This window comes from Mastomys coucha, unplaced genomic scaffold, assembly GCF_008632895.1.
Source record: "Mastomys coucha isolate ucsf_1 unplaced genomic scaffold, UCSF_Mcou_1 pScaffold21, whole genome shotgun sequence".
NCBI lineage: Eukaryota > Metazoa > Chordata > Mammalia > Rodentia > Muridae > Mastomys > Mastomys coucha.
In genome coordinates this window covers 21,838,255-21,862,099 of record NW_022196904.1, presented here as the reverse complement: position 1 = coordinate 21,862,099, position 23,845 = coordinate 21,838,255, and the positions used below count along the sequence as shown (strand labels likewise).

Here is a 23,845-nt window from a genome sequence, read left to right as displayed (position 1 = left end):
CATCTAGGGGCACAATTTAGGGCTTTGAAGGATAAAATGAAACATTTGGACATCAGACAGTTGCAGGAAGCAGGAAACAATTAAAATATTTTGAGTGGGAAGCAAAGATTAGCCAGGGAGGGCAGGCAGGGTGAGTTTGGTGTACTGCCAAGGACAGGCCAGGATTTCTTGGAGAGTACAAGGCCATGGATCTGTAGCCGACATTCCTGTTTTTGTAATATTCAGGCAGTGGCCAGCCTCCACCCCAGCATAGGCCAAGCAGGGTTCCTCAGGAACTGCATGGTCATTCTAGTTGGGGTAATTTCCTGCCCTCTCAGCCTCACCAGCCTACTTCTTGGCTAAGAAGGGAGAACGGAGGTGGCCAAGCACACCAAGATAGTCACAAAGGCCTGTATTGATGGTTTTCCAGCCTTGGGGCCCAGAGTGCCATCTTCTTCCAAAAGGCCCCAAATGGGGCAGAAGCCAGAGTCCACAGTGTCTAGAAACTTGGAAGGAACTTTGAGTAGAGGACTCAACAGTATCCTGGGTAATAGCAGAGCCTGGCACTGGCTGTGTTCAGTGTGCCAGCCATTATCCTCTCTCTTGGTTAACTTTATGGCTAGGAGCATCAATATTGTCAAAGATAGTAATGGAAGGTGCTTTGGGGCCTGTACCAGGGTGGCCTCCTGGGTAGGATGTCTCTGGGCACTGACAGGGACCTCAGCCTCACCATCGCAACAAGGCCTATACTCTTCTCTCCTCCCTGTGGGAACTAGGGCAAAGAAATTCAGCTTCCTGGGCCTTGTCCTCACCTAACCAGGCTTTTTGGCTTTCTCTCTTTCTCTCTAGGCTGCCACAGGAACTTCTGGATTCCCTGTGCTAAACTCACAGGCCCTCTTAGCACTCATTTGTTCTTTATGAAACTCAGTTGGAAGGCTTCTTTGCAATGTATACTGCCCTGAGCCTGAGGTGCAAAAATGATTAGATTAGACCATGTTGCTGTTCTTCATAAACCCACAGACCAGTACAAGAGTCTGGCTAGCACAGAGAGTAACAAGTGCCTGGCTTTCAGGGACTTAAAGGAGGTGCTTGAGCAAGACCCAGAGGCAGAAGCAGCTACTGGAAAGGAATGCTGAAGCAGTGATAAGACAGGGAAAAGGCAGTGGCAAAGTCTGGGTGTTTACTGTCTTGCTAGAGAACCAACGTGGAGCCCTTTCCTTACCACAGAAATGGAGTGGACAGACTGTGAAATGGGGAAAGGGTATTGACTTCACCCTGAGTTACAGGCCTCTTAGGTGGTCAGTTTGGATTCAGTCCAGGAAAAAATAGAGATGTGAGGTCTAGTCACAGAGATGTTTAAAAAAGCAGTTCATTAGCTAGGGATGATGGTGTATATCTATCCCAGTACTTGAAAGACTGAATGAAGTAGGAGATCATGAATTTTAGGCCAACCTGGGCTATGTAGTGAGTGCCAGACCACAATAGCAACACCCTGTCTCAAGCTCCCTCTTCCCTCAAAAGTAACAGGGACTCAGTACACTTCCTTGGCTCATTTGTAAGTACTAAGGAAGCAGCTTCCTGGGCCATCCCACTCTGACTGCTGAGGATATGATAATGTAGTATGTAGGTCTCTGCTTTACAGCAGAGCAAAAGGGTTTGGCTAAATAAGCAAAGAGAATCTGGCTTGTGATTGGTGTTAGTAGTTGGGAATGGAGGATTAGAGGGCATTGACAGGATGGAAAACTTAATGTAGGCCTTAGGAGGTAACTGCCAGCTGCTAAGATTGGTGAATTGAGAATGTGGGACTGGGCTCATTGGTAGAGTATTTGTCTAGTATATAGGAGATCCTGGGTTCTTTCTGTCTTCAGTAACATAGAAAAGGGGATAGGCTTAGGCAGAGGCAGGCAGATGTCTGAGTTCAAAACCAGCCTGGTCTACACAGTGAGTTTCAGGTCAGCCAGAGAAACCCTGTCTCGAAGAAAAAAAAAAAAAGAAAAGAAAAAAAAAGAAAAGAGGATAGGAAGAAAGTAAAGAAATATAGTGTACGGGCTGGACAGATGGCTCAGCGGTTAAGAGCACTGACTGCTCTTCCAGAGGTCCTGAGTTCAATTCCCAGCAACCACATGGTGGCTCACATCCATCTGTAATGGGACCCAATGTCCTCATCTGGTGTGTCTGAAGACAGCTACAGTGTACTCATATACATAAAATAAATATTTTTTAAGAAAAGAAAGCAAGAAAGAAATATAGTATAGTGATATGTAAAGTGAAGCCTTTGTGTCTGGCTTTGAGTGAATGTTTCAGCAAAGCCTTTACTATGTTTGGGTGAATGAATAGAGGCTGAGAAGTTGTTTTGAGACTGAACTTTGAAGAGATGTCTCCCTGGACAGTCTGCACTTGGTACTACATGAGAGCTTGCAGCTGCACAAACCTTGGTCCTAAGACGACAGTGCTGGCAAACCTGGAATTCTTATTTTTGATTATGGATAGCCATAATCAAAGATTTATGTGGGTTGTCTGCTCTCTCAGGCAGCAAGGGCAAGAGAACTTTGGTAGTTGGAACCTTTCCCAGCCCCAATTAGTTTTGTATAATGATTGAGAAGAAGTAACTGGAGTAAGCTAGTGAGGATGTCAGTCTTTTTTTCAAGAAGGCTAAATGCCTCTATTCCTTCAGAAAATGAAGGCTGAGCATCTTGGTGAGCTTCTCTCTCTACTGTGGCACCTGTGACCAACCCCAGCCACAATAGAGCAGGTGCCAAAGTCCTTTGGTATTAAGAGCCAGGGTGGTCACATGCATCTTTAATCCCAGCACTTGGGAGGCAGAGGCAGGTGGATTTCTGACTTTGAGGCCAGCCTGGTCTACAGAGTGAGTTCTAGGACAGCCAGGGCCACACAGAGAAACCCTATCTCGAAAAACCAAGAAAAAAAAAGCACGAATATTTTGAGAGGCCCTTTCTCAAAAGAGGAGTAGTGTGGCTTCAGAGAAATGAGGATGAGAATGGTCTTGAGCCAAGAACTGGACTGTAGGAGATGAGAGATCAGAGTTAACTAGGGTCTAGGGCTTTCAGGTGTGTAGAAGAGTCTGGATTTTTGTCAATGTGAAGGAAGCCACTGGGATTTAAAAACAGGCTGAACTTCCACATTTGAAAGTTGTTGTCTAGTTGAGTGTGGTGGCACATGCCTATAATTACAGCACACAGGAAGGTCACTGAGTTTGAGGTCAACCTGCCTACAAAGTGAGAACCAGTCTCAAAAAGCCCCACCTCTAAAAACAATCAGCATGGCTGCTGTAAGGCAAGGGGACTATAAGCGGCAAGAATGAAGGGAAGACTCTAGTTAGGCTTGAAAAAAATTCCAGCCACAACTGCTAGGGCTTGGATGAGTGTGAGTAAAGGAGTGGGGCAAGTTCATAGACCCCTGGCATGGTGCTAGGAAGTTGGGTGTTCAGGTAGGAGGTTAAACAATATCTATAGACAGTTCCCCTTGAAGTCCCTTGGCTCCTTCCCCTTTGAGGATTATAAGATTGATCAGGCCATGTTTTTTGTTTTTTTTTTTTTCAGTGCTCAGATCCCCACCTGACCTCTTGCTTTTTCTTCTCTGTCCAGGTCTCCCCTGCCAAATCCACCCTAGCCCACTGAAGCGCTCCATGTCACTCATCCCTACAAGCCCACAGGCCCCTGGTGAGTGGCCGAGTCCAGAGGAGCTTGGGGCCCGGGCTGCTTTCACCACGCCCGACCACGCACCCCTCTCGCCACAGAGCAGTGTGGCCTCCTCTGGCAGTGAGCAGACGGAGGAGCAGGGCTCCAGCCGGAACACTTTCCAGGAGGATGGCAGCGGGATGAAAGGTGCATCCAGAGTACAATGGCAGAACCCCTTCTCCGGGGCTTGGGCTAGGCCAGAAGGACAGAAAATTGCCGGTAGCTGCTTCCTCAGAGATGGGACAGGTTTGAAGATAATAGATAACCTCACAGCCAGCCAGAGCTCAGATAGTTGATAGATGAGATAAATCATAGGGCCCATCCTGGCAGCTCAGTAGATCAGGTATCCTACTAGGGAAATGTGTCTAAAAAGGCAGCTTCTGGCTCCAACCCATTGTAGTTTCTAAGGCTACTGGTGGCTTATGCCTGACTTCTGCCCAAAACCCCCCTCTGGTCACCAATATCCATTTCCTGACCTGTCCTCCCTCCTTTTCCACAGATGTGCCCTCATGGCTCAAGAGCCTCCGCTTGCACAAGTATGCTGCTCTGTTCTCTCAGATGAGCTATGAAGAGATGATGACCCTAACTGAGCAGCACCTAGAGTCGCAGGTAAATCTGAGAGACCACTGGGGAGGTGGTGGGCCAGCACCATTGGGTGCTGCTCCTGTCATCAAGCCTCTTCTGTTCCTGGTCTCTGTCGGGTTACCCCTATGTACCTTACCTATTTTCAGCTTCCTGTCTCCTTCTATCCTCATCACAGAATGTCACCAAAGGTGCCCGGCACAAGATAGCCCTGAGCATCCAGAAGCTGCGTGAGAGACAGAGCGTCCTCAAGTCCCTAGAGAAGGTGAGGACCTGGTATCCTCATCTTCAAGACCCAGTGGTATGGGCAAGTAGAAGGCTTTGGATCAAACTTGTTGGGAGCTGAAATCTGACCTCTGCTGGTCTCGGCCATGTGTAGCTGGATTCTAGAGACCTTGAGCAAGTTGTCATCAAAGGGCTCACTTGCTGCTGCCTGAGAGGCTCCCTCCCACCCCCCTCCCTGTTCTGATTTGTGATTCTAGAATGTCTCCATCCTTTATCAGCAGACCTGAGTGGGTGAGTTTGTGGATGAGTTGTAAGGGATCTTTTCATTGACTTTCTTCTCCACTCAGTCCTGAGTCTGCTTCCATTTTATCTTCCTTCTCTCTTTTCCTTGCTTCTTCCTCTGGTTTTTCCTTCTCCTTAACTGTCTTAGTCGGATAGTCTGCTGCTTCTTTGAAGGGAAAAAGGAGTGTAACTGGCTGATAAGCCAGAGCTGCCCTTCTCTGACCTCTGTGCTTGACCTAGCTACGTCCTCCTTTGTAGGATGTGCTGGAAGGTGGCAATCTGCGGAATGCTCTGCAGGAACTGCAGCAGATCATCATCACTCCTATCAAGGCCTACAGTGTCCTTCAGGCTACCCCTACTGCCAAGGATGGGGGTCGGGGGGAGCCGCTGCTGCCAGGTGCTGAGCCTCCCCTCACCCACCCTGGATCAGACAAGGGCACTGAGGCCAAGGACCCTCCAGCTGCAGAGAACTATCCTCCTCCACCAGCTCCAGCCCCCTCTGATAGCAGTGAGCCAGCCCCAGCTCCCGTCGCCGACGGAGACATCCCCAGCCAGTTTACACGGGTGATGGGCAAAGGTGAGAGCAGTGTCTAGCCCAGAATCCTGAAGCAGAATACCAGGTGAACCCAGGCACCAGGGATCAAGTCCAAGTTAGAGAAGGGGAGCAATACTTCTTATTAAAGACCCTAAAGGTGAAGCTTTTGAATAGGTGAGATATAGTATGAATAGGTCTCTTCCAGCAGGCCTGTCTGGGCTGATGGTACTAGCCATTGCCCTCTAAGCCAAGGAGTTAGGACTCATTTAGTCCATGTTTCTTTTCCCTTTGTACCTACCAACTGGTACTGGGAAGGCTGCAATGTGGCAGAGGATATTGTTGGGACTAAGGCTCTGTGTTTTTCCGTGTTCCTCAGTATGCACCCAGCTGCTGGTGTCCCGACCAGACGAGGAGAACATCACCAGTTACCTCCAGCTCATCGAAAAGTGCCTGACTCATGAGGTAGGAACTTTGCTAGGGCTCCCAAGAGGGAAAGAGGCTGTGCCTCAGAGCTCACTGTACACCAGGGCCCAGGTTCTATCCCATCCTTTCCAGCATTGCCTTCAAATGCTTCTTAGCTTTTGTACACACCCTGTGGGGAGTGGCTGCCTCCTACTTGCTCATCTCTGTTCTTAGTGCCAATATTTGTTCAAGTTTTCCAAGTCACTCAAAAAACACTCGTGCTGGTTCAGGGTTTCTTGCCTCTTGCTCTTCTTGATCACAGGGAGAGATGACTGCACTCAGTTACCACTGTGTACCTGTCTCTCCCAGCTAACTTATAAGTGTGCTCCTCTGTGTGCAGCATCCTCCTTTTTCCCCTTTCCAGGCTTTTACAGAGACACAGAAGAAGCGGCTGCTGTCCTGGAAGCAGCAAGTGCTGAAACTCCTCCGGACATTCCCTCGAAAAGCTGCACTGGACATGCAGAGCTACCGGCAGCAGAAGGGGTAGGTGGGCACCTCCCTAGGCAGATGGAGTTGGCATGTGGATGCTTAGAAGGATGATTGCTGTGTTCTGAAATGGGCCCCCTGCTATACTTACCTAGATCACCCAGTACAGATTTTCTAGAAAATTAAGATGATATACAAATCAAAAGAAAAAAAAGGGGGCCGGGCGGGGGGGCCGGGCGGGGGTGGCGCATGCCTTTGATCCTAGCACTTAGGAGGCAGAGGCAGGCGGATTTCTGAGTTCGAGGCCAGCCTGGTCTACAGAGTGAGTTCCAGGACAGCCAGGGCTACACAGAGAAACCCTGTCTCAAAAAACCAGAGAGAGAGAGACAGAGACAGATGTAGTGGCACATATCTTTAATCCCAGTACTTGGGAAGCAAAGGGACTTGGGTCTCTGAGTTCGAGAACAGTAAGGGCTACATAGAGAAACCTTGTCTCAGAAACACCAAAAAGAGAAAGGGAGGGAGAGAGAAAGGCTAATTGTGGTGTGGCACAGGACTTTAATCCTATCTCAGGAGGCAGTGGCAAGTCGATTTCTACAATTTGGAGAATGAGGAGGTAGGAATTCATGAAAAAAAAAGCTTGGTTTGTGGAAAGGCACTGCCATTTGATTATCCTTTAGAAGAATTTAAGAGATGGGGCCCTGAAGAGGGAGAACAGGCCTTCAGTCCAGAGAGGCTTCTTTACGGGAAATGTATCATGGTCATTGGCAGCCATAGTGGGGCTTTGAAGAGAGAGAAGAGGGAACTTTTGCTTTCACATTTGGAGAACAAAGTGGGCAGCTTTATGCCACATGATCTAGCTTACATGCCATAGGGTATAGAAGTAGGTATTAGGTAGAACTATGAAATTGATCTGTAGCTGTTAGAGGGAGGGCCTGCAAGGTCACAGCACAATACTCTTTCAGCATTTATTTATGTTATGTATGTGGGTACACCCATGCCATGGTGCACATGTGAAGGTCAGAGGACAACTTTTAGAAGTCAGTTTTCTCCTTAAACCATCTCAGTTCCAGGGGTCAAACTTAGGTTATCAGTTTGATGGCAAGTACCTTCAACTGCTGAGCCATCTTGTAGACCCCTGTATACTTTCCTATCAGCTCTCTATCCCTGAGAGAAAAAGATACAAGGAATGTGGCCTGGCTTCTGGAATAGAGAGCAAAGAAGGGCAGCTAGAGAGTCTAATCCAACCATTAACAATACAAGTGTGCACGGGCTGAGGCACTATGTACAGAAAACTCGTCTACTGTGCATAAGGCCCTGACTTCTATCCCCACTATCACATGTCTGTCAAGTGGACCCTGTTCCTGTACCTTTGTCTCCTTACCTGTATGCAGAGGACTCTGAGGTCCCTTTTCACACCAGATAACAAATTTCTTCATAGAAAAGTGACATTTGAAGAACTGCTTTGAAGGGTACAAGGAAACCTCACTATGGTCCACCTCCACTTTGGGTCAGGAGGAAAGAAAAATGTAGGGTGCAAGGATGTGGTCAAGGGATTCTTGCTCAGGGCAGATTGCTATTTTGTCCTACTCACTGTAGTTGTGGGAAGGACAGGAGATATGGACCTTCTGCCTAAGCTAATAACCTGTGCTTTGTTCTCTGACAGCTGGGCATTTGGCTCCAACTCGCTCCCCATAGCTGGCTCTGTGGGGATGGGTGTGGCCCGGCGGACCCAGCGGCAGTTCCCAATGCCTCCTCGGGCATTACCACCTGGCAGGATGGGCCTCCTGAGCCCTTCAGGCATTGGGGGTGTCTCTCCTCGACATGCCCTTACCAGCCCCAGTCTTGGGGGTCAGGGCCGACAGGTGAGCGGGCTGCTATCCAGGTCCAGGTGCTTCTGGGGTTGAGGTGGCAGAACCTGGGATGTATGTTTAGGCCTGGGCCTCTCCTATTCACCCTGACACTTTCTCCCTGTCCTATGTAGAACCTGTGGTTTGCCAATCCTGGAGGCAGCAACAGCATGCCCAGCCAGAGCCGCAGCTCTGTGCAGCGCACTCACTCGCTCCCAGTTCACTCGTCACCCCAGGCTATTCTCATGTTCCCTCCAGGTGAGGAGTCTTGCCTCTCTGTCCTCTGTCATTCAGTCTGGCCAAACTCCTTGACTTTTATCTGCTCACCTGGGTATCGCATCCACTCTCCCCTCTGGACTTGTAGCTGGTCTCTCCAGCCTATGCCTCATTCCCCTACAAGCTCCCCAAGTAGGGCACCGGAAGGGCTTTAGCTTAGCTTTACACCAGGCATAAATGGGCCATCAACCAGCAAGAAGCTCTCCAGTGTCTGCCGGGACTGCTCAAGGCAGCTTGGAGTCCCTGTCCAAAATAGTCAAAGCCTGTATGTGGCCTGCAAGAACACTCCCTCAGCTTCACATCACTTCCTCTCTGAAACGTCTAGCCTTTCCTGCATTACCCAACTCCTTGGCTGTCTCCCTGTCTGCATTGTGACATCCCTAGGCCTGTCTTTGTCTCTTCTCAGCTATGTCTTCCACCCCATTGTATGCATGCTTTGTATGGCTCTTTATCTCTTGGCTCCAACCCCATGCCTACCATCTCTGTCTGCCAGCCCTCCCCTCTTTTCATTCTGGTTGGCCCTCCTCTCACCACCATTATTCTCTTCTCTCCCACTCAGACTGCCCGGTACCTGGGCCTGACCTGGAGATCAATCCCACTTTGGAGTCTCTGTGTCTGAGCATGACAGAACACGCCTTGGGTGGTGAGCATTTCCTCTTCCCCTGACCTAGCTCCCACCTACCCAGCATCTCCAGCTTTGAACCCAGCAACTTGGAGCCATCCTGAGGGTCCCAAGGGGAGGCCAGACTCCAGGGAGGGCCCGTCTGGGATGACATGCTATGTGAGTGCCTTTGCTCAGGCCTCCCACCAGCTCCTGACCTTCCTCCCTTCCTCCCTTTCTTACCACAGATGGGACAGACAAAACCTCCACCATCTGACGGGACCCACAGCCCAGCGCACCCATAGGCTCCCTGGGCGGCGGGCGGGGGTCATCCCCCAGCAGGCTTCTCCTCGGCAGCGAGAGGGTGGGCTGGCGCAGCTATACATTCTGATATTTTTCTACTCATCCTCTTAACTTTTGTTTAACATTGGCACATGCCTTGCTCACTCCCAGGCCCATTGAGGGATCTCATCTGAGGCCAGGGACAGAGAGGGCAGCCAGAGGCAAGGACTGGCCAGACTGCCTGCCCCTTCCCTCCCACATACCCCACTGGCCCCATCCTACCCCTGCCTCCTTCATACTGCTGACACCTGTCCTTCCCCAAGAGAGCAGACTTCCTCAGAGACAAACTGACAGCCACCTTGCGCAGCCTGCCCTTCAGACACATGACAATGGGGGAATGACCAGTGTGGACAGCCTGCTCCACCAGTATGTCACTGGAAAAGAGCCCCTCTCCCTTACCCCCTACCCTTCATCATTCCTACCATTCCCCAGGACAGGCACCACCTTCCTCCTTTTTTTCTTGCCCTGTTTATCAGAGGTTCTCTACAATTAATTTCTTAGGCCTATTTAAGATACATATTTATATAGTTCTTAACGGTTTTTCTCTGATCATTCCCTGTCATTTTTAGAATCCCCAGGCCTCTCTCTGAGCCAGGACAGTGGCAGGGGGAGCCTGAACTTTATGAGAGGGCAGAGCCCCCTCCTACAGATTCCCCTGCCCTTCCCCATCCCAGCCCCGGCTCCCAGATGCAGAGGTTGAAGGTGGGCAGCCCCAGGCCCGCAGTGAGGTCAGGAAGTCTGTTGCCTTAATGTCCCTTCCCCTACCAACATAACCCTTCTCTGTTCCCCAGGTCTGTTGGAAGACTTGAGGGTAGGAACCAGGGAACGGGAGTGTTGGGTTTTTGTTTTCTTGCCCACCCTCTCTTTCTGTCAACCTTTCCCACCCCCATTAATGTCATGACCTCATGTAAGTGGAACACTATATCATAACCCAGAGGTGCAGCCCAGCCTGAGTCACATAAACCCTCTACTCCCTGTTCTTGATGAGGGCTGGTGTTGGGGCCCAGGTGGAGGGAGGGAATCTGGGATTCAGGCTGTGGGGAAGCCAGGGTCCCCTATTCCAAACTCCTCTTTCCCCCTCAACCTACACCCTCATTGGGACATTCTCAAGCTTTTCACACGAAAAGGAAAAAAATGTTATTTTTAGATACATTTTATGAATAACTTTTGTTATGAATATGGCTGGTAACCATTGTGTATGTTATTAAAGATACAAAATGTTGGGAAAAAACAAAACCAAAAAAAAAAAAGAAAAAAAAAAAGGAAAAAAAGAAAGCCTTCCCTGCACTATCAGCCCATCCCCCCAGACCTTGCCCCTGCCTCCTGGTCTGTGGTCCTCCCCTGCTTTGAGCCCAGGGAGGGAGAAGAAGCCAGGGGGTAGAGTGGCCCTGGGGACCTGCCTGTGGTCCCCACCACCTCTCCCAGTGCCGGGCTGGGCGGGGTGTCAGGTGTATTTATGTACCTCTTGCACACTCATCAACCTATGCAAGTCCCCACCCCGGCCCTCCAGGTTTCTGTGCCTTTGCTCATTCCCCCTCTTAACTCCCAGGCTTCTCCGGCCCCTCCCACTAACAGTGGGAAGTGGGGTGAAAGGCTACCTGTTTGGAATAAGCAGGGTGTCCCTCTCATGGGACCCTCACCTCCACAAGCTGGTCTAGTCTTGTCTTGTTTACTTCCCATCAGGGTGACTGACCCTGCCTGGCACTGGAAGGTGATGAGGGATACCCTCCCCAAGAGGGAGGCGAGAGCTTCCCACCCACCTGACAGCAGAGTGCAGGACGCAGGCGGCCTCACTCTGACAGGCAGGACCCTGACCCTCCCACTCCCATGCCCCTCCGTGGTTTCACCCTACCCTACCCACTTCTGTCCCCAGCCCTACTGGCAGAATCAGCTTTGAGTAACTGTACATTTTTCTCGCTGTTGAAGAAGACTTATTTGTTGGAGTTTCAATTGTTAATGGTCTGGGCTTATTTTGGAAAACAAAAAAAAACAAAAAACAAAATAACCAAAAAGACTCTAATTTTTCTTTTGGTGCATTTCCTGGGAATCCATGGGGACTTGATTTTGTGCTTCAAGTGGACATTGGGGATGGGGCGCGGCAAGATGATGTGAAGGGGAACAGAGGCTTTGGGAGACGAAGCCAAGAGAAGTTAGGTTTATTAACAGCAGAGATTGAGGGGTAGGGACATAGAAAAGTGCTTCCCTGCCCTAAGAATGGTGTTTGTGCCAATCTCATTAGAAGGCCTTGAGGCTCAGTCACTGTCACTGTCAGCCTCACTGGAATCAGAAGCTGCAGCTTCACTGCCGTCTTCCTGAGCTGAGTGTTCACTGCCACTGGGGAAGGGGCTAGCACTCCGGCTACGACTCCTACTCTGGCTGCGGCTCCGCTGGCCACCACCATCACTGCCACTGTCCGAGTCATTGTCACTGCCCCTGTGGGCCTGCCCTCTGTCCTCCTCATCAGAGTCAGCATCATCTTCTGAGTCAGCATCACTACCGAAAATCTCCTCTTTGTCTCGGGCAGCACGTGCTTCATCCTCGCTGCTTTCATCCTCACCACTGCCACTCTTGTCACTTGCCTCATCCCTGTCACCCTCTTCTCGGTCACTCTCGCTTCCAGAGTGTTCATCCTCGCTGCCTTCCTTCTCACTGCTGCTGCCCTTCTCCTGTTCCTCATCTGTAAGGAAGTAGGGACTGGTGAGATCCCATCGCCCACTCTCCCAAGGCTCCCAGGATGTGACTAGCCCTTTACCTGAGCCCCCAGCTTCTTTCTCTTCAGCCTCCATCTCTTCCTCCTCCTCTTCCTCTGGTTCGTGGTTTTCCAACTGGGCCTTGCGTGCCTCCTGGAACCAGCAAATTAGGAAGAAGATGAAAGAGGTCTATCAGACCTCTGATGCTGTCCTCGCCCAGTAAACTCCCTTTGGGTATCCTAGGCCAATAGAGCTTACCTGGGCTTCTAATTCCTTTTCATTCATGTCACGGTGTTTGACGACAAGCAAGGCATTGGTACCTGACTGAACCCCAGCCTTGGCCCGGCGCTTACTGAGACGGACCCTGCAGTGGACAGTTGCAGAAGGGGAGTTAGGCTCCACTGGGACCAGTCTAACAATTGGTTCCCTATCAATATTTGACCCAGAGCATAACAGAAGACAAAGTATACATACAGTGGACGTGAAAGGTGGTATTTCAGATTTGATTTACCCAACTTTTAAGTTTTCTGGCGTTGGTGTGTTTCAAAATTTTAAGTGAATGGGTGTTTTGCCTGCATGTAGGTATATTGTGTTGTATCCCCAGAAGCCACAAGAGGGCATCAGATTCTCTTGGGAACTGGGATATTAACTGGGGTTTTCCAGAAGAGCAGCCAGTGTTCTTCACTGCTAAGCCATTTTCCAAAGCCCCTTATCCAAAGCATAAAAACAAGAAAATGGCAGGATTTTAGATAGAAGAACAGTGGACTGCAGCTGTATTGTAGTACTAACTAAAGATGGTGTCACTCTGCCTGTTTTCACATCTCCAGCCAGACAACAGGATCAGAACCATATTGAACAGAAACTCAAACCACAGGCACTAGGACAAGGTAGCTTTCAGCCCTCAGAGAAAGGTTCTGAGATGACACTTTTGAAGTTGTGTCAAGTATTTAAAACCTGCTGAAGGGCTGTAGGAGATGGTTCAGTTGGTACAGTGCCGTGGTATAACAGGAGAGTAACTCTTCCCCCAGTTATCCTCTAATCTCCACATGCATGCCATGCCATGCATAGGTATATATACATATATACATATACACACACATATATATACATGCACACAAAATAAGAGCAACAGGAAAACTGATTGCAACCTCTGGCTTCAGTATGAGCCACACACATGAACATAAACACATCACATACAAAAAAGCTTGACTAGGAATATATCTTACAGGAGGACACTTGTGTATCATGTGTGAAAAAAATGACTAGATTTATATCCTGCATTATGTGAATTTTCTCTCTGGTTTATGGCACTAGGACCAGGGCCAGGGCCAGCCTACATTTATAAGCAGGCTCCTCCTGCTTTCTTAAATACATACAACAAATCCTTAGGTACAAATGACCTGAGGGTAGCTCTTGCATGGTCTTTAATAAAGAAAAGAAAAGCCACAAAGGGCCAAACTCATGAAACGGTGCTGAGTACCTGGTCTCCAACTCATTGTAGTAAACCCCATCACCCTCTCTGAAGATGAAGAAATAGTTCTCCTCGTAGCCCTTACTGGCCTTGTTCTTCACATTCCAGTTGTATTCCCGAGCAATCTTATAGTCATACCTGAGAAAAAGGTACACAGCCCATTGGTTCCTGAGGCATAAAGGAGACATACTTCTGAATTCTAAAACCTGACCCTAACCTTAACCAACTTACACATCATCTGGTGCATAATCCATCTCTTCCTCTTGGTCCCGCTTTCGTTTCTTTAGTGTCTCTTCCACAGGCAGAAAGTAAGCCACAAACTGGTTCCCTTCCTCATCCATCATGCCCCTGGTTTAGGGGAGAAGAGAGCATAAAGGTCAAAAGCAAAGGAGTAACAAAGCTAGGTATGGTGACACATGCCCATACATTCAGCATTCCAGAGATTGAGGCAAGAGGAATTCAAGGAGCCTGGACAACGAGATCATAACCTATCTCAACATCCAAATACGGGAGAAGCAACAAGGAACACACCAAGGTAGAAAGCAAGAGCACAGACCTGATCATGGCCTGAGACATCATCTCTAATGCAGCTGCCCCACTTGTGTCCTTGGGGGCTGGGTCTGAGTCAAAAATGACCTGAGCACATGGGTTTATCCACATCTGGGAAACAAAAACACTAAAGTTAGTAAGGACTGGACAAGCACAAGCAGCTGCCCCTGCCTCCCACCCTGAATCTGACCTTAAAGTCTGGGAAGACAGGCATGACTTCCACTGGTGTCACTCGGGGCTTGCTGTAATGCTGGGAGATCTGATAGAACAAAAAGGGTGAGAAAGAGGAAGATCCCGAGCCACACTTTTGCCTCTATTCTATTCCTCCAATTACCGATTTCTGGGCATCTTCAAAAGTCTTTTCAATGGCTGTGATCTGGCTGTCCCTGTCTTTGTATATTTCTTCCTCTGTGAACTGCTGTTTCACAGAAACCCCAATCCTAGCAGTGAAGAAAATGTCATTAAGGGCCTCCGGACACCGCTAAATCTTGCCCCCTTCCCACTTGTTTGTTACTTACTTGACCTCAGGCTTCTCATTGGAGATGCCGTATCTGTTGAACTCAGTGGAGATATACTCTGTCTTACGCATCCACGGCACCACCTTCGCATGCTGCTGGGATCTGAAGAGGGAAACCAGGCACCTCAGTCCCATGCTTGGCAAAGTCCTCCAAGTACCTATGGGGACCACCTCACCTCTTGGAGCTGGTGGGAGCCTGAATCTCCTCTTCCAAAAGCTTCTCATCAGCCGGATCCAGAAGAACTAGGGGGTAAGGGGCAGGAGGACCATGAGGGATACCCAGGCCTAGCCTTTGCTGGTCTAGAGCAGACCCTCCCTGTCTCCCCACACACCATTGGGATCAATTCGGTAGGTGTCAGGGTTGATGAGATCAATGGTGACCCCCAGATCTGGCTCAGTCAGGAGGTCATGTTTGTGCTGTTTCTCCAAGGAGGTTGCTTTGTACTGAACAAACCTGGGTGGGAAAACATGCCTGTTACAGTTTTATGACCCACATCCACCCTCGTGCCCCAACATGTTCCCTTCCTAGAAGCTAAGCTTCTATGGAGAGGAACTCTGCAAGTGTCCAGCATTGGCAGCTTCTGAGTAAGAAGGGCATTGCATACTGCTTTCTCTATTAGTTACTGAGCACCTCCTATGTGCCAGTCCAAGAGAGGATGAGACAATGAAATAAGTAGTCCTTGCCTCCAATGAACTATTTTTTAGTGGCTTTTCCATTCTTGAATTCAGTCCTACCTGTTCTGGTCGAAGGGGTAGGTGATGAACTTGGGGTCAAATGGGATGTCAGGAAGGCTATTGCAGTACTTGACTCGGCAGACCACTCCAGACCTAAGAAAACAGTGACCCAGAACTAGGTCTTCCAGGCTTATAGAAATTACTTAAGCAGTTGTGAGGGAGTATTTATCCTGCAAAGGACCCAAGTTTGGTTCCTAGCACCCACACCAGGCTACTGACAACCACCTGTAACACCAGATCCAGGGGGACCTGACACCTGTGACCTCTGTACACAGCTACACAAACATGCACATACTTACACATCTAATTAAAAAATATATAAATGGCTTAAGTTGGTAGCACAGGCCTTTAATCCCTGCACTTCGGAGGCAGGCAGATCACTTCAGAGTTTAAGCTAGTGACAATTTACATAGTGAGTTCCAGACCAGTCAGCGATACAAAGTGAAACCCTGGTCTCAAAAGGAATAATAGTGCCCACGCCTTTAATCCCAGCACTTGGATTGGCAGGCGGATTTCTGAGGTCGAGGCCAGCCTGGTCTACAGAGTGAGTTCCAGGACAGCCGGGGCTATACAGAGAAACCCTGTCTCGAAAAACCAAAACAAAAAAACAAAAAACCTAGGCCTGTGCTGCTGGGCAACATAGGGCTGCAATCCCAGAATCCGGGAGGCTGAGGCACAAAGACGGCAAGTTTGAGGTCAGTCTGGGCCACTTTATAAGATTCTCAGAAGCACAAAAAAGGCCCCCTAGCCGCCTCCCCAATACGTTCCTGTCCCACCCCTCCTGGAAACCGTAGCTGGGAGCTTACCTCTCAGGCAAGGTCCGGTGGGAATTGGGCCTGATTTCGGGGAGAAGAGAGAGAGTGATGTCAAGAGTTTGATGTGTGAGTGGAAAGAAAGGTCCCCGAATTTCTGAAGGAATGCTGCTTTAATGCATGACGCCCAATGCTCGATCCCTTAGGAGAGTGCTCCAGAAGCTTCGCTGAAGGAGGCGGAGGACTAGGTCCCTCCCCCAGGTGGAATAACAAAACTAGAGAGCAGGGGACCGGGAAGCGACCTCAGAGGCCCAGAGGGGACCGCCTCTTCTAGGGTGAGCGCAGCGCGACATCGCGGGCCGCCCCGAGGGAATCAGTGACCTCGTAGACAGCCCCCCTCGGCCTAGTCCCCAGCTTGCAGCTCACGAAACAAAATGAAACGGCAGGTGACAGGACACCTACCTGTGGCCATCTTCCCGCTGGGCCTGGGTCTGGATGGTGGGCGCCATCGCGACCAGGCGACGGCGGCGCGGACGGCGTCCTCGCTGGCCGCGGGCGGACGCTGAGGGGCGTGCCGACTGAGAGACGCCGGATCCAAAGACAAGCTCCCGTAGACGCCGGGCTCCACGGGGAAAGGCGGGATGAAGTGGGCCGGCGAGAGGGCTCGGGTGTGACTGAAGCACAAGCGCGGACTGCGTCGGACACAGACTCGCAGCTCCCGCCCCGACCGCTACCAAGACGCTGAGCCCTGGACAGGTCGCGTCTGGCCGCAAGGCCTTCAGGGAAATAGAGTGCGGTCAGTCCCTCACAGCGATTGGCGGGCTGTGGGCGAAGGGGCGGGGCTTCGGGAGGACTTCTCTTATGATTGGTGAAAAGATATTCCACTCATGGCCTAGGATTTGGGAGGGCGGAGAAAAATGCATATCCCCTCTTCCCATTGGCTTACCCGTCGGTAAGGCGGGGCTAACTAGGAAAGGGGGCCAGCCAACTGAAGAAGCTGAGGAACCTCCGGAGCAGACACGTTTATGACGTGATTCCGGTGTTCTAGCCAAGGAAAATGGCTGCGCCCCAGCCACAGGCTGCGGCGGTTTCCTCTGCTGCCGGTGTGTCGGGTCCGGGTTCTGCCGGGGGTCCGGGTCCCCAGCAACAGCCTCAACCGACCCAACTGGTGGGTTCTGCCCAGAGCGGGCTCCTGCAGCAGCAGCAGCAGGACTTCGATCCTGTGCAGCGCTACAAGATGCTAATCCCGCAACTGAAGGAGAGTCTCCAGGTGATGGGCCGCGGGGAGCAAGAGGGGCTGGCCGAGGGAGGTGCGCCGAGGGGCTGGTTGGTGAAGGAGAGATCGTAGGCCGGGAAGAAAAGTAAGACTAGCTGTGTACGTGTGTTGTGTTTGTGTCTAAACGTGAAGCTCTGGCCAGCTGTAGTGGTGGCACGCTCTTAGTCCCAGTGCTCGGACAGCAGAGGGGGACGGATTTCTGAGTTCGAGGCCAGTCTGGTGTACAGAGTTCCAGGCCTACCAGGGTCTACATAATGAAACCCTGTGGAGAGAAGGGATGAAAATGAATGGGAATTTTAACTGCATGTGGTATGCACGCCTTTAATTCCAGCCTTCGGGAAGCAAAGGAAGGTGGATCTTTTCTTTTTTGGACAGGGTTTCTCTGTGTGGCCCTGGCTGTCCTGGAACTCACTCTGTAGACCAGGCTGGCCTCGAACTCAGAAATCCGCCTGCCTCCCAAGTGCTGGGATTAAAGGTGAGCGCCACCGTGCTAGGAAGGTGGATCTTTTGAGTTCCAGGACACCCGGGGCTACACAGAGAAACCCTGCCTCGAAAAACTAGATGGGGGGTGGGGGGGAAGAATAGAAACAGTTCTGATTGTTAAGTTACGTGCAGAAGTCCGGCCTAAGTTTCATTTCTGTCCATGATGACTAGATATTTCCAGGAAGTTATTGGTAAGAATTCCAAACGAGAGCAGGCTTATTGAAAAATACAGGGGGCTGGAGAGATGGCTCAGTGGTTAAGAGCACTGACTGCTCTTCCGAAGGTCCTGAGTTCAAATCCCAGCAACCACATGGTGGCTCACAACCACCCATAATGAGATCTGACACTCTCTGGTGTGTCTGAAGACAGCAACAGTGCACTTATCTATAATGATAAATAAATCTTTAAAAAAAAGAAAGAAAGGAAAATATGGGGAGATGGGGCCTGGAGAGGTGGCTCAGCGGTTAAGAGCACAAACTGCTTTTCTAGTGGTCCTTAGTTCAAATCCCAGCAACCACATGGTGGCTCACAACCATCTGTCATGGGATCTGATGCCCTCTTCTGGTGTGTCTGAAGACAGCTGCAGTGTACTCTTATAATAAATAAAACCTTTTTTAAAAAAAGAAAGAAAAATTACGGGGAGAAATTGCTATGGTGGTGGTAGTGAGCTTTAGCCTCTATTATCAGGATGGAGGTGCAAACCAAAAAGGCCTGTGAATCTCAAAAAAGACTTGATCCTATTTGTGTGTGCCTTCACCTCCTGTATCTTACGTTTCTCTCTTGATGTCCTCTTAAAACTAGACTTTAATGAAGGTTGCAGCCCAGAATCTGATTCAGAACACTAACATTGACAACGGACAGTAAGTGAACCTCACCCTCCTATCTCCCTCAGCCCTAGAACGCCTCCCCTGCTGCTCCACCCCCTCCTTTTGAAGCCCTGCCTGGATCCCCTGGGCCTAGCTTTAATATCTTGGCAGTCACTTGATTATCTGCATACACATGCTGGTGTTTCAGATTGAAAGTCACTTCCCTCCTCACACACTGTTTTCCTCCCTCCCTGTAGGAAGAGCAGTGACGCACCCATACAGCGCTTTGACAAGTGTCTGGAGGAGTTTTACGCACTCTGTGATCAGCTGGAACTCTGCTTGGTGAGGAACTCCCTAGAGACATTGTGACTAAGCTCCACTTAGTTCACCACGAGAACAATTTGAGATAGTATCACTCAGTAGCCCAGGCTCTCCTACCTCTAGGTCCTCAGACCAAGCAAGCCTCCATATTCTGAGTGTACTGAGATCACAGGCATGCACCACCATACCCAGCTCATTGGTAACTTTTCTCTGTGCCAGACATGGGCAAAATCTATCCTGATTCTCACCCTCATAGAGCTGCTAGTTCAGTGGAGTGACAGATACAAGACCGAAGATGAACAGCTCAGAGTGGTCAAGGCTGTGATGACACAGCCTGGACCAGAGTGGTCAAGCTCTGTAGGGTGAGGAAGCCCAGGGGCATGTGGACTAGGGAGACAGTGACTCACAGAAGGTTGCTGGTGGAACATGGAATTCCACCTGACAATCTGGCCAGAAGAGCAGACACGGTACAGCCTAGGCCAGGACCATGAGAGATGTGGGCAGCAACAAGGTTGACCTTTGGCCATACTCAACCATACAATATACACACAAAAATTCCCTTAGGCTAGCAAGCCTGCTGGTATAGTCCTATCATCCTACTGCTTAAGAGGCTGAAGCAGGAAGGTCAAAGTTCAACACCTATCTGGGTGGCTAGGTGAGATCTTGCTAAAAACAACAGGTAAAAAAGAAGAGCTGGGATTTTTTTTTCTTTTTTTGGTTTTTTGGTTTTTCCCAGACAGGGCTTCTCTGTGTAGCCCTGGCTGTCCTGGAACTCACTCTGTAGACTAGACTGGCCTCGAACTCAGAAATCCGCCTGCCTCTGCCACCCAAGTGCTGGGATTAAAAGTGTGCGCCACCACTGCCTGTCTCCAGTCTGCAATCTTAACTTGAGAGGCTGGTGCAGGAGGAGTACCGTCGTAAGTTCCACACTAGCCTAGGCTAGGAGCATTGGAGCTAAGAGAACAGGGGACTTGAGTGGTAAAGTTTATCTAACACAAGTAAAGCTGTAAATTCAATCCCCAGTACCACACACAGTCAGTTCCCTTTAGACATAGACATGTCAGTAGAGTCTGCTGAGGTGTGGTAGGCTGGGTCTTACTAGACTGCAAATGACTCGTGTGTGAGAGAGTGATGGAGGATTTGAAGTGAGGATGTTTCTTTTTGTGGAAATGAGGGGCATGTTAAGAATGCCTGAGACTGGCCGGACGGTGGTGGTGCACGCCTATAATCCCAGGACATGGGAGGCAGAGGCAGGAGGATTTCTGAGTTCAAGGCCAGCCTGGTCTACAGAGTGAGTTCCAGGATAGTCAGGGCCACACAGAGAAACCCTGTCTCCAAAAAAAAAAAAAAAAAAAGAATGCTTGAGACTGGAGGTGGGAGCCCAAGGAGGCAGTCCAGGTTGAGCTGTGAGGAAGAATTAGGGGCAGACAGAAGCTTGGAGGCTTTGCCAGGCTAAAAGACTGATGGACTATTGGGGAAAGAGTTCCCAGGGCTATGGTTGGAATTAGGAAGGGTGGGTATTAAATTATATTTCTGGAGCTGTAGAAGAAATGTCTGATTACCCTCCAAATAAGGGCATAGGAACTAAAGAAAGGTTCAGAGTCCAGCATGGTGATGTGAGCTCATTTGATACATTGTGGGCTGGGGGTTGGGGGAGGACGGGACAGGAAGACCAGCTATACCACTACAAAGTCTCAACCCTTGCCACCAACCTTCAATGTTACTGTTTATTTTTTTAAAATGAGCCAAACTTGCTGTGTAGCCAAGGATGACTGTGGGCGTCCTGATCCACCTCTCAGTTGGGAGTACTGGCATGTACCCCCGTCCTGTACCCCTACGCCTGGCTCTTATCAGGGTTTCTGCTAGCCATGGGAAGGCTGACACACAGTACAGCTAAGTGGAGGTACTTTGGCTGGGTTAGGACAACTACTCCTACCAAGGGAGTCAGCTCTGAGACAAGGACTGGGAATAAGCCTTCTAGGGAGGTGCTGGGAGGCTGGGAGGGGCCTGAGCAGTGAGGAGAGTGGCAGCCTTGGAGGGAACCAGTCCAGAAGACAGCCGCCAGGTGCAGTGCCATCAAGTAGACACCAACCCCCCAGATGTAGTTAGAACAGGAACAATCACAGCTAATGTCCCAACAGTTAGCACTTAGAACAGTGTAGCACTTATTCCCTGTTCACACATCTGTCACCTGGTCTCACCAGGCAAGGAGAAGTGGTTACCAACCCATTTAAGGAACTGGGCATGACATTTTGGTAATTTTTTTTAATTGCATTTTATTGTGGTCAGGACCTGCCATTGTGCACACGCAGAGACACGCAGACATCTTGCAGTAATTGGTTTTTTTTTTTTTCCTTCTACTGTACGAGTCCTGGGGAAATAGAACCCAGGTCCCCAGCCTTGATAGCCAGCGCTGTTACCTGCAGACTACTTAGTAGTCTGCAGACCTCTCTGACTACCTCAGTTGTGTGCACTCATGGTCCCAGCTCTCAGGAGGACGAAGCAGTCTAGCAACAGGTCTGAGGACAGCCTTGTCTACATAGCAAGTCTCTGACCCAAGCCACAGCAAAAACACTTAACAGAATCCCAGAGAGAAGTAGGCATGTGTGTGTGCTGGACCATCATCCAGTCTGGCTCTAGATACCCAGCACTCATCCGTGTAGCCCCACACTGGGGGAGGGAAGGCTGCAGGTCCTTGCAAGTGTTGCTTTGATGTTCTCTTGCTTGCTTTCTCACAGCGCCTGGCTCACGAGTGCCTTTCACAGAGCTGTGACAGCGCCAAACACTCTCCAACTCTGGTACCCACAGCCACAAAGCCAGATGCAGTGCAGCCAGACAGCCTGCCCTACCCGCAGTACCTGGCTGTCATCAAAGCCCAGATTACCTGTGCCAAAGACATTCACACTGCCCTGCTGGACTGTGCCAACAAAGTCACTGGCAAGACTACTGCACCCTCAACTGGCCCTGGGGGCAGCCTCTGAGGTCTGGGTTCGGGGAGGGGCAGAGAATGAAGTATGGCCTAAGGCAAAACAGGTGGTGCCTGTTACTGATTTATTTGTAGTGCCTTGGTAATGTAGCTGAAACCAGCAGGGGGCAGCAGAGACTTCCAGGCAGCAAAGCCTCAACCCCACCTCTGTTGCCTCCACCCACTCTGCTCCCTGACCTGGAGTGGACCTCCCCACTGGGCTGCTGATGACCTCTGTTCAGGAGACTCCCGTTTCCCACCTGACCTAGGGTGTTAGCACTCACTGAGCCCTTTAGACCTTCCTCAGACTGTCCCAATGTACTGACTCCCTTTTAACCTACCTTCCTCCTGTCCTGCCTTTCTCTCTACCAGTCCGCCTTTTTTTTTTTTTTTTTGCTCCCAATGCCTAACTGGGATCATATTATATAAGAGGAACCAAAATGCCTGGATTACCTAGGGCTACAGGAAGGGGCTTTCTGGCTCACAAAAGAAGTGCATGAATGTAGGCCCTGACCTCGGCACGCACAACCTAGGAGAAGTTTGGGTCTGCACTGGACCCTGCGTCAGCAGAGCTCTCTAGCTGGGAGGGGTGGGGAGGGCATTGTGCAATGTGTGGGGAGGCCTGCTCAACAAGACTCCTTGGTCTCTATATTTTTAGCTCCAAAGCAGAAGTGAAAAGGCCCCAGCCTGAATGAATCATGGGTTCTGGGGAAGAACCTAGCTCCTCCGGGAAGCAGGCCCTGGGGAGGGGGCTTCAGGGAGGGAGGGAAGGCCCCAGCCTGTGGGTCTGGACAAGTGTTAGATGGAACTACCAACCCCGGCCCAGCTGTCAGTGTGAAAGGCTAGGGTGATACACTGGTTAGGGAACTGTCCCACCCATACCTCCTGTGCCCTGGTTCCCCTGCCACCAGCCTGTGGCCTCATGGACTGGACCCTGTGTCTACAAAAGTCCCTGAGAGCATGGAGACCTCCATGATAGACAGGAGCCCAAATCATCACACTAGGAAAACTGGAAAATCATCAAAGTGAGAGTGTATACACTGTTCAGGCATTCCTCACTGCCTAGCTTCAATGCTACTGCATGGTCTTTCTGCAGGAAAGGTGAGCTTGATCATGGGCCTGATTTCTTTTGACTTGGAGTTGTAGAGATAGGGTCTCACTCCATAGCCTGGGCTAGCCTTCCAATATAGTCCAGGCTGCCATGTAACTCAGAGCACCTGCTTCAACTTGCCAAGCACTGCGATTATGTCCTGTGTGTATGTGGGGTAGGGGTAGGGGGGAGTGCTTGCTTGCACATACACGTGTATGGATGGGGGCACCTGTGTGTGGAGGTAGAGACGGCCTTTTAGGCCACTAACAGTTCTCTCCTGTCTGGAGGCACAGAGGTTCTCTTGCCATCTTGTTGCTTGGTCCTTCCCACACTTCAGGCTGGCCTAGGAGCTTCAACGTCGCTTCTGTCTTCAACTCCCACTTTGCCATACAAGTGTTGATTACAGATGTGCACTGTAGCTAGTCTTTGGTTCATTGTGGTTCTTTTTCCCTGCCCTTTACGCCCCACAAACCAGTTTTACCCCCTAATACTAGGTAAACAAGGGAGAGAGGAATTAAGAAAATCCCTGAATCTGATATCTTTTTGTTTCATCTTTGACCATAGCTACTAACAAACTTCAGCCAACCTCCCTAAACAGTCAACAACTACCACCTGGCCTATCTGGGCTCTACCACTTACATGCCATCCGAAAAGATGCAGATTTGCAAACCACACAATCGCATAAACTATCTGTAGCTGACTAAACCATGCCTTTGCTAAGCACAAGGCAAATCATAGCTGCTGCAGACAGTCCCAAGCAGCCCCGTGTCCCACACCTAAGTAAAATGAAAACATTCTTATATTTCTGGGTTATTTTTTAAAAAGATTTATTTATTTATTATATGTGAGTACACTGTAGCTGTCTTTGGACACACCAGAAGAGGGCGTCAGATCTCATTACAAATGGTTGTGAGCCACCATGTAGTTGCTGG

The 23,845-nt window shown here is 50.0% G+C and overlaps 3 protein-coding genes across 6 annotated transcripts in view; 2 read left to right on the top strand and 1 right to left on the bottom strand.

Annotated features, from left to right (window-relative positions):
• Samd4b (sterile alpha motif domain containing 4B) overlaps positions 1–9,321 on the top strand; it is a 43,247-nt gene extending 33,926 nt beyond the window's left edge. For all 4 annotated transcript variants that reach the window (XM_031385902.1, XM_031385903.1, XM_031385901.1 and 1 more), the window contains exons 4-13: positions 3,585–3,824; positions 4,177–4,286; positions 4,438–4,524; positions 5,025–5,343; positions 5,678–5,763; positions 6,128–6,246; positions 7,856–8,054; positions 8,174–8,297; positions 8,875–8,958; positions 9,165–9,321. In XM_031385902.1, the coding sequence (XP_031241762.1) occupies positions 3,585–3,824; positions 4,177–4,286; positions 4,438–4,524; positions 5,025–5,343; positions 5,678–5,763; positions 6,128–6,246; positions 7,856–8,054; positions 8,174–8,297; positions 8,875–8,958; positions 9,165–9,193 (1,397 nt within the window). In that variant the 3' untranslated portion in view covers positions 9,194–9,321. The remainder of the gene's footprint in view (positions 1–3,584; positions 3,825–4,176; positions 4,287–4,437; positions 4,525–5,024; positions 5,344–5,677; positions 5,764–6,127; positions 6,247–7,855; positions 8,055–8,173; positions 8,298–8,874; positions 8,959–9,164) is intronic.
• Positions 9,322–11,397: 2,076 nt separating this feature from the next.
• Positions 11,398–16,788, bottom strand: Paf1 (PAF1 homolog, Paf1/RNA polymerase II complex component). Its single transcript, XM_031385905.1, has 14 exons — positions 16,435–16,788; positions 16,027–16,056; positions 15,221–15,313; positions 14,818–14,939; positions 14,662–14,728; positions 14,487–14,588; positions 14,303–14,408; positions 14,159–14,227; positions 13,976–14,079; positions 13,651–13,767; positions 13,429–13,557; positions 12,207–12,312; positions 12,011–12,101; positions 11,398–11,935 (listed from the first exon to the last, which is right to left on the bottom strand). The coding sequence occupies exons 1-14, from the start codon at positions 16,479–16,481 to the stop codon at positions 11,511–11,513; spliced, it is 1,608 nt and encodes a 535-aa protein (XP_031241765.1). The 5' UTR covers positions 16,482–16,788; the 3' UTR covers positions 11,398–11,510.
• Positions 16,789–16,940: 152 nt separating this feature from the next.
• Med29 (mediator complex subunit 29) lies at positions 16,941–21,892 on the top strand. Its single transcript, XM_031385906.1, has 4 exons — positions 16,941–17,242; positions 18,533–18,591; positions 18,795–18,879; positions 21,597–21,892. The coding sequence occupies exons 1-4, from the start codon at positions 17,030–17,032 to the stop codon at positions 21,837–21,839; spliced, it is 600 nt and encodes a 199-aa protein (XP_031241766.1). The 5' UTR covers positions 16,941–17,029; the 3' UTR covers positions 21,840–21,892.
• The last annotated feature ends 1,953 nt before the right edge of the window (positions 21,893–23,845 follow it).

Excerpts from the sequence above, each read along its gene's own strand:
- Paf1 (XM_031385905.1), bottom strand. The coding sequence starts at position 16,481 with ATGGCGCCCACCATCCAGACCCAGGCCCAGCGGGAAGATGGCCACAG. Across the intron at positions 14,940-15,220 it reads TACCCCTTCGACCAGAACAG|GTTTGTTCAGTACAAAGCAA; the intron begins GTAGGACTGAAT and ends TTTCCCACCCAG. Across the intron at positions 14,729-14,817 it reads CTACCGAATTGATCCCAATG|TTCTTCTGGATCCGGCTGAT; the intron begins GTGTGTGGGGAG and ends CTTACCCCCTAG.
- Med29 (XM_031385906.1), top strand. The coding sequence starts at position 17,030 with ATGGCTGCGCCCCAGCCACAGGCTGCGGCGGTTTCCTCTGCTGCCGGT. Across the intron at positions 17,243-18,532 it reads AACTGAAGGAGAGTCTCCAG|ACTTTAATGAAGGTTGCAGC; the intron begins GTGATGGGCCGC and ends TCTTAAAACTAG. Across the intron at positions 18,880-21,596 it reads ATCAGCTGGAACTCTGCTTG|CGCCTGGCTCACGAGTGCCT; the intron begins GTGAGGAACTCC and ends GCTTTCTCACAG.